Source organism: Trichechus manatus, unplaced genomic scaffold, assembly GCF_000243295.1.
Source record: "Trichechus manatus latirostris isolate Lorelei unplaced genomic scaffold, TriManLat1.0 scaffold00046, whole genome shotgun sequence".
In the NCBI taxonomy this organism is placed as follows: domain Eukaryota; kingdom Metazoa; phylum Chordata; class Mammalia; order Sirenia; family Trichechidae; genus Trichechus; species Trichechus manatus.
Window position 1 is genome coordinate 6,225,343 of NW_004443982.1, and position 9,836 is coordinate 6,235,178.

At 39.1% G+C, this 9,836-nt stretch overlaps 1 protein-coding gene across 1 annotated transcript in view; it reads right to left on the bottom strand.

Annotated features, from left to right (window-relative positions):
• RP2 (RP2 activator of ARL3 GTPase) overlaps nt 1–9,445 on the bottom strand; it is a 54,346-nt gene extending 44,901 nt beyond the window's left edge. Inside the window, exon 1 of the mRNA XM_004376906.2 lies at nt 9,187–9,445. Coding sequence (XP_004376963.1) covers nt 9,187–9,288 — 102 coding nt within the window. The 5' untranslated portion in view covers nt 9,289–9,445. The remainder of the gene's footprint in view (nt 1–9,186) is intronic.
• Nucleotides 9,446–9,836: the final 391 nt, after the last annotated feature.

The following is a 9,836-nucleotide window of genomic DNA, read 5'->3' on the forward strand; positions in this document are numbered from 1 at the left end:
AAATGGGGAAAAAACAGTCTTTTTAACAAATGGTGCTGGCAAAACTGGATGTCCATCTGCAAAAAAATGAAATGGCCTATACCACACACCATACAAAAAAACTAATTAAAAATGAATCAAAGACCTAAATATAAAGCCAAAAACTATAAAGATCATAGAACAAAAAATAGGATCAATGCTAGAGGCCCTAATACATAGCATTAACAGGATAAAAACCATAGCTAACAACACACAAACTCCAGAAGATAAGCTAGATAACTGGGATCTTCTAAAAATTAAACACGCTCATCAAAAGACTTCACCAAAACAGTAAAAAGAGAACCTACAGACTGGGAAAAAAATTTGGCTATGACATGTCCAACAATGGTCTGATCTCTAAAATCTACAGGAAAATCCAATACCTCTACAACAAAAAGACAAATAATCCAATTAAAAAATAGACAAAGGAAACGAACAGACACTTCACCAAAGAAGACATTCAAGCGGCTAACAGACATATGAGGAAATGCTCATGATCAGTAGCTATTAGAGAAATGCAAATCAAAACCATAATGAGATACCATCTCACTCTGGCATTACTGGCACAAATAAAAAAAAACAGAAAATAACAAATGTTGGAGAGGCTTTGCAGATATTGGAACTCTTATGCACTGCTGGTGGGAATGCAAAATGGTACAACCATTTTGGAAAACGATACGGTGCTTCCTTAGAGAGCTAGAAATAGAAATACCATATGATCCAACAATCCCACTCCTCGGAATACATCCTAGAGAAACAAGAGTCATCACACGAATAGACATATGCACACTTATGTTCATTGCAGCACTGTTCACAATAGCAAAAAGATGGAAACAACCTAGATGCTCATCAACAGATGAATAGATAAACTATGGTACATACACACAATGGAGTACTATGCAATCATGAAGAACAATGATAAATCTACGAAGCATCTCACAACATGGATGAATCTGGAGGGCATTATGCTGAGCAAAATAAGTCAATTATAAAAGGACAAATATTGTATGAGACCACTACTATAAAAATTCATGAAAAAGTTTACACACAAAAAGAAACAATCTTTGATGGTTATGAGGGAGGGGAGGGGTGAGGATGGAAATACACTAAATAGACAATAGGTAAGTGGTAACTTTGGTGAAGGGTAAGACAGTACACAATACTGGGGAAGCCAGAACAACTTGTACAAGGCAAGGTCACGGAAGCTCCACAGACACATCCAAACTCCCTGAGGGACTGAATTGCTTGGCTGAGGGCTGTGGGGCATCTAGGTCAATTGGCATAACATAGTTTATAAAGAAAATGTTCTACATTCTACTGTGGTGAGTAGCGTCTGGGGTCTTAAAAGCCTGGGGGCGGCCATCGAAGATACTCCACTGGTCTCCCCCCTTCGGAAGCAAGAGAGAATGAAGAAAACTAAAGACACAAGGGAAAGATTAGTCCAAAGGACTAATGGACCACAACTACCATGGCATCCACCAGACTGAGTCCAGTACAACTAGATGGTGGCCGGCTACCACCACTGACTGCTCTGACAGGGATCACAACAGAGGGTCCTGGACAGAGCTGGAGAAAAATGTAGAACAAAAATAGTAACTCACACACAAAAAAACCAGACTTACTGGCCTGACAGAGACTGGAGAAATCCCAAGAGTATGGCCCACGGACACCCTTTTTACTCTTGAGGTTCATCCTTCATCCAAAGATTAGACAGGCCCATAAAACAAAATGAGATTAAAGGGGCACGCCAGCCCAGGGGCAAGGACTAGAAGGCAGGAAGGGACAGGTAATAGGGAACCTAAGGTCAAGAAGGGCAAGTGTTGACATGTTGTGTGGTTGTTAACCAATGTCATAAAACAATATGTGTACTGTTTAATGAGGAAGCTAGTTTGTTCTGTAAACCATCTAAAGTACAATAAAAAAAAAAAGAAAAAGGTTACCAAAAAAAAAAAAAAAAAAGACTAAACTCTGATTATTTGGCACAAACCATGCCTACAAGAAGGCAATGGCATGACATATACAAAACCTTGAAAGAAAAAGATTGCCAACCAAGAATAATATATTCTGTAAAACTCTCATTCAAATGTGATGGCGAAATTAGGACATTTCCAGGTAAACAGAAATGAAGTGAACATGTAAAAACCAAACCAAACTAAAAAGGACATTTTATATAAATGAAACCATACCATTAAAAAATAAAAAAAAGACATAGTTAAAAAAATACAAAAGAAAAGCAGCCGATGAAAACCCTATGGATTTCAATGGTCCCATCTGCAACCAAGTATTTTGTTCCATCGTGCATGAGGTTGCAATGAGTTGCTGCCAACTTTATGGCAGCTAACAACAATAAGAAACTGAATTTACAAAAAAAAAATTTCCTAGATATGAAACCAAAAGCAAAATCCATAAAAGAGAAAACCTGGATTTTAATCAAAATAGAAAATTTTTGCTCTTCAGAAGAAACTTTTAAGAGAATACAAGCCATAAATTGGAGAAAAATATTTCCAAAACATACATATGACAAGGGACTTGCATCTAGAATACATAACTCTCAAAACTCAATAATAAGAACACAAATAACCCAATTTAAAAAATAGGCAAAAGATTTGAATGAACACTTCACCAAACAAGATACACAGATGGCAAATAAGTATATGAAAAAATGCTTAGCATCATTAGTCATTAGGGAAACACAAATTAAAACCACAATGAGATACCACTACATACCTATTAAAATGGCTAAAATTAAAAAACAAAAAACTAACAATACCAAGTGAGGATGAGGATCGACTAGATCTCTCATACATTGCTAGTGGGAATACAAAATGGTACAGCGACTTTATAAAAAACTTCCAAACTGTTTTTCAAAGTTTAACATAACGATTTCCATATGACTCAGCAATCTCAGGCAAAGGTGTTTACTCAGGTGGAATGAAAACTTATGTTCACTCAAAAATCTGTACATAAATGTTTATGGCAGATTCATTCATAATTACAAAAATCTGGACACAACCCAAATGTCCTTCAGTTGGTGAATGGATAAATAAACTATGGAACACCCATACGATGGAATAATAAATGCAGTAAAAAGGAACTACTGATACATGCAACAAGGATGAATCTTAAATTCATCATGCTAAGTGAAAGAAAAGCCAGACTCAAAAGGTTACATCCTGTATGATTCTATTTATATGACATCCTCACAAACATAAAACTATAGAGATAGAAAACTGATCAGGGGTTGGGGAATGGGGTTGACTATGATGGAGTATGAGGGGATTTTTTGGGATGATGGAATTGTTCTATATATTCACTATGGCGACAGTTACATGACCGTATTTATCAAAACTCAGAACTGTTCACCAAAAAAGGGTAAATTGTAATGTGTAGAATCACACCTTGATTAAAATAAATACATATATACATACATTCATACGTACATGGAGCCCTGGTGTTGAAGTGGTTAAGAGCCACAGCTGCTAACCAAAAGGTCGGCAGTTCAAATCCACCAGCGGCTCCTTGGAAACCCCATGAGGCAGTTCTACTCTGTCCTATAGGGTCACTACGAGTCAGAATCGACTCGACAGCAATGGGTTTCAGTTTATACGTACATACAAATTTAAACCTCATTAAATTAGCTTCAGGATTATATATCTATATAGCTGAACAGTTAGTTCATGAATGAAAATGGCAGCACCACATAATTAAAGAAATAATAAATACCAGTACCATGAGCTTACCGTATATACATTGATGGTGAGAGACCGTGAAGTACAATATTTATATTAGCTCACTATGTTGTTAAATATATAATCACAGAACAGAATTATGAAATCTTAGGGTTGGAAAGGATTTTCCATATCATCTAATGTAATCTTTTTAATCCCATCACATTCCCTTTGTTTGGAGTTGCCTGAATGCCTCTAACAATGCTTACCCCTTCCCTCATGAGCTGCTCATGTAATTAGAGAACTGGAAGAGATCTTAGGAAACTGAGGGCTGGAAAAGATAAATGACTTTACCAGTTAGGTGCAGTTGGGTACAGAAACAAATTAAAACCCCAGTTCCATACACTTTCCACTCTCTATGCTTTTCCCTTTATCAAAACTTTATGTGAATGAAAAAACTGGATACATTGCTGGTGAGAATGTAAAACGGTATTACTGATTTGGAAAACAGTTTAACAGTTCACTGAAAAAGTTAAACATATGATTCAGCAATTCCACTCCTAGGTATATGCCCAAGAGAAATGAAAACATACATCCACATAAAAAGTTGTACGTGAATGCTTATAGCATTGGCTATTATTCACAATAGCCAAAAAGTGGAAACACCCCAAATGCCTGTCAACTGATGAATGGATTAAAAACATGTGGTATATCCACATAATGGGATACTACTCAGGCATAAAGAGAAATGAAGTACTGATACATGCTACATGGATGAACCTTGACAACATGCTAAGTGAAATAAGTCAGACACAAAACACCATATATTGTATGATTCAATTTATATGAAATGTCCAGAATAGGCAAATCTATAGAGACAGAAAGTAAATTTGAGGTTTCCAGGGGCTGGAGAGAGGGGGAAATGGGGAGTGATTGCTAACAGGTATAGGGTTTCTTTTGGAGGGAATGAAAATGTTCTAAAATTAGACTGTGGTGATGGCTGCACAACCCTGTAAACTCACTAAAAATATTGAATTGTATACTTCAAATGGGTGAACTGTATGGTATATGAATTATATGTCAATCAAGCTGTTTTAAAAAAGAACTAATTATCTCCTTAAAAAAGAAAAAAACTTTATATGGAAGTTTTAAAATATGTCCACAAATTCTTTGACACTCCTTCTTCCCATCAAGAAGCAGGCTGTGTCCCCTCCCCTTGAATCTGGGTGGGCCTTTGTGACTGCCTCAATGAACAGAATGTGGCAGAAATGATGCTGTGTCACTTAAGAGACTAGTTAGAAAAAGTCATGCATCTTCTACCAGTCTCTCTTAGGGTGCTTGCCCCTGGAACCCAGCCATCATGCTGTGAGGAAGTCCAAGCTACAAGGAGAGGCCCCTGGTTCTCAGCGCCAGCTGAGCTCCCAGCTTAAAGCCAGCATCAACTTGCCAGCCAGCTATGTGATTAAGCCACCTTGGAAGCAGATCCTTTAGCCTCCAGTCAAGCTGCCACAGCTGATGCCACATGCAGCAGAAAGCTAAGCCTGCTAAGCCTCACACAAATTGCAGAGTTGTGAGCAAAAGAAATACTTGCTGCCGTTTTAAACTATTAAGTTTTGGGGTGGTTTAGTATGCAACAATAGATAAACAGAACACCTTACATACTAAAATAGCATCTAGTTAAAAATAGCATCTAGCCTTCCACGCAATGCAGACATTTTTTTCTAACACTTTTTTCTAACCTCTGTCTGAATGTTTCGACTAGTATGAGATCAGCTCCTCACAAAGTCACCCCTTCCACGGAGGAACGCCTCTGAAAATGATGATCTGCCTTATATTAAGACCAGTTCTGTCCTGCCCAACTTCTGGTCCTAGTTCTATCCTCTGAGGTAACCATTATACTGTCTAACCCCTCTTTCTCAGGATAGGTCTTTACATTATTAAACAACATAAGTAATCTTTAGCACTGTCCTATTTTATAGCCAAGGAACTTGAAACGTGCAAATTGGCTGCTTTACCCAAAGTTACACAACAGAAAATACACTGAATAAAATGCAGTTATTTGCATTTCTGGTATAAGGCTTTTTGTTTAGTATTATTTCTATCAAATATGAGACAAATGTAGATGCAAGATGTGCTATATATAGGTATTCTAATGACAAGTTTCATACTTATGCAAACATTATTTAGAGAACTAATCCTCATTTCCCTCATCTAGGAGGGAGAAGTATTGGTATGAATAACTGGAAAATGAAAACTGCTTTTCCGTACCACTCATCCTAACCTTGTTTGTACTCAAATGTTTTGTATGTTTTAATTCCAAAAAGCCAGCAAGCTCTTCGAGGGCAGGGATAATTCTTATAATTCTGAGTCTTCCTTGGTGTTGTATACTGTACAAATATACTGAATAATTTGCCTAGTTATAGGAGGCAAAGGACCCCTGGTGGCACAGTGGTTAAAGCACTTGATTGCTAACCAAAAGGTTGGAGGTTCAAACCCACCAGCCGCTCTAGAGAAAGATGAATCGACTCGGCAGCAGTGGGTTTAGGTTTAGTATAAAAAGCAGCATACTTATTAACAAGGATAAGAGCATATGCATATACTTCCAAATGATTTAAACACAGATCTTACAATCCAATAATATTTCTCATCATATCAATGTAATAACTGTACAGTAAGCTTATTTTTTTCAAAGTCAGCAGCAATAGAAACTGAGCTTCACACGCTGTTGATTACAGTATGTCAGTTGCCATGACAACACTTAGTATCCAAACATTCTTTCTAATTGAGACAATTTCTCCTAGCTTCAGTCCCCTAAGACTGACCCAACTACACAATTCAAAACCCAAAACCCAGGGGGTGCCCCTCAATAAAGATACACTGATTATACAACCTAAGGAAAACTTTAAACACTACTTTTCCAAGCTGCAAGGAATTTTTTCAGGCAATGCATTTTGTTTTTACATCTAAAGTCTTACAAGTTGAATGGTTAATTATCGTATATAACTTTAAAACGGTATATACTCCGTGACCACATTACAGAAGCCTAAAGCTTTAAAACAAATGATTTCTGTTAATATACATGTAACATATTTATTTATGTTCTCTAGGCTGTATTTGCATTCTATTCCTTTAAGGTACAATTAAAATCTTCTAGGAGAAAACAAGACAATGCTAAATCAGAAAAAGTATCATTGACCTAATACAGATATTTGTACACTAGTTCAATTCAGCCTTATGGGAGGTAAGGAACTAGAAAAAAAATTTAATCAATAAAAATTTAACAGGCTATCCTAGATGAGGCACCCTAGAGTGAATCCCTAGGAGTCCTTGGGTGGTGCAAACAGTTAAGCGCTTGACTACAAGCTGGAAGGTTGGCGGTTTGAACACATCCAGAAGTGTCTTGGAAGAGAGGTCTGGCGATCTGCTTCAGAAAGGTCATAGCCTTGAAAACCCTAAAGATCAGTTCTACTCTGCACCCGTGGGGTTGCCATGAGTCAGAACTGACTGACAGCAACTAACAACAACAACAACAGAGTGAATCCCTAGTAATTACGAAAAAAAAAAGCAATGTTGGGAAATGTGGTATCTCCATTGTCTCAAAATATAAGCTGGTAATTCCCTTTCTCTAACAGTTCAAAATACTTTAAAACTGGATTGCTTTCATGGGAGTTTCTGCTTAGGGGACAATGAGTTTATGTTAATAGTGATAGAATAATTTGGAAAGGGATAGCGAGAATGGATGTACAACTTGAAGAATGTAAACAGTGTCACTGAATTTATACATGTAAACTGTTGGTAAAAACTGGATTGTTTTCAGACTATAATGCTCATTTAGTTAAAACATTTTAATTAGTTGAGTTGATTAAGATTTTAACTGTTACTGTACACATATCCAGAAGCATGAGTTTATTTTACATATTAAGTAACATCCCTTACACCTCTACAACTACAGTACCTAGTAGTGTTTCCAAAAAATATTCCCTCTAAGTGGGAAACAATGCCTTTAATTGAAAAGTTTACTAAACATTCATTTTTTTGGGGGAAAAAGCTTGGATGTTGGTGTCCACTATTCTATTTTTCAATGTGTTTACTTAGCGAGAAAGGAAAAGAAAAAAATGACATAACCCAACCGTTTATTTAAAAAAAAAAAGGAATAACATTAGAGATTGCAATTAACCCAAAACATTATTAGTAAAGGTTAACTGTGAGACAATTATTATGAAGTAATGAGAGAACAACTAAGACTAAATAAAAAAAATAAAAGCACTTTAATCTAGTTGTCGCCTACAGTTTCAAAACAAGTAACTATCTTCTTATGTGACAGAAAGCACATTACTTTCCTTTCCTATATCATAAAATGCTGCTATCAAGTATGAATAAGAGAGAATGAATAAATATACCACTCGACCCAAGAAGAGTAATAAATTCTGCAAAAAGCTTACAATTTCTCAAATCTGACACCCGGAGAACCGAATTTACATGAGTAAACTTTGCTGGGGATCGAAAATTATGCAGAAATGTCTATAGTACTGAAGATGTTAATAAGAAATTTATTATAAAGTATTTTTGAGTAAAGACGTATGCCATCAAATGCTGCACTCATTATTTTTAAAATCTCTCATTTTGTTTGGAAGAGAAAAATAACTGATAAGTCTATCAAAATATTTTACTAAGCACAAATGAAGAACTACGTAGAAAGAGGAAGTATTATGAAATTTATGACCAAGTGTGTTTTGTGGAAGAACTAGTGGACGTTTTCAAAGCTTTAGGTTTCTGGCTATATATATAAAAGTCTAAAGGGTGTTTTCATTCATTTAAAGCAATAGTAAAATATTGCCTGATTTATGCTGCTCATTTTCACCTTACAGTCTTAACACACATTCCAAGACTGATTCGATTTTCATTCTTCTTTTCGGATAACTGGAAGAAGAGGGAAAACGAAGCTATACATTACAGTCCACTCAGTAACCGAGAAAAGTCAGTAGTGGAATATATCATGAAGCACCAGAGATATTTACCAGGGAGGGTAGACAAAAGAGAAAACAGCCACAGAACATGAGCCGGGAAAGAGATGACAATCAGCCTCATGTGTAACTCGAGGACTGGAAAAAAACCCTCTCGGCACAGCCGGTGAAATGAGCTGATTTGAGATTCGGGGCATTCTCTGCTCTCCTTTATTCCCTGAGTCCAGCCTCGGACGGCGGTCAGCGCCAAGTCAAGGTGCTAAGCCGAGGGAGAACCTCTAGGGGTCCATCTACGTGGACAACGCTGTAAGGCCCCTTTCAGCACTTCTCACTTCACAACTATCCGGGCCGCCCTCTCTACCGCTGCATTTCATGCCCCCCCAAAAGTCAGGGACCCCGACTTCAGCTACACGCATTCAAGAGAGAGAGAGATGCAGCAAACGTTGGGTCAGGCCCTTCAGCCCTCCCGGGCAGTAAGGGACCCTCGCAGGGCGGTTCTGGAGGGCCGAGGCCAGGGGCTACAAGGCTTTCGTTACCTTCTCGCGCTGGTCCCAGCTGTACTGTTTCGGTCCCTCCTCCTCGCCCTGGGGCCGCGACTCCTTCTCAGCCTTCCGCCTCTTGGAGAAGAAGCAGCCCATGGTCCTGGCCCGCGGGTCTTGCTGGCCGCCACTCCTCGCCTGCTCAGTAGCTCAGACACCTCCTGAAGTGTGACGTGAACCCCGGGTACCTCGGACCCGCTGCTCTCCGGATACCGCCCAAGGAGCCACCCAGCTCTCGGCAGCCTCGGTTCGTTCGCCAGGCCCAACACCCCTTCTTTTCCCTTCAATCGCCCTGACGACCCACCGCAGCCAATGGCCGCTTAGCGCTAGTGAGCCAACCAACGCCACTCGAGCAGCCCTGAGCCCGCCTAGGAAGAAAGGCCGACGTACGCACGCGCCAATCCACGCGCCGCTCCGCCACGGGCCCCCAGCGGCCGGCCGGCGACGCTCGCGCACGCACGGCCGCAGGCCTGCTTCTTCCCCCTCTCTCCTTCCACCCCCTCCCTCTCTTTCCCTCCATCACTGTCTCTCCTCGCCGCTTTCTTTAGGACTACGGTCCCGACTGCCTGCTTGGCACTTCGAGGGGCCCTCTAGCCGGGAGGAAGGTGGGCTTGACGGTCACTTCTTTCTGGCCCTGGTTCTCAGTT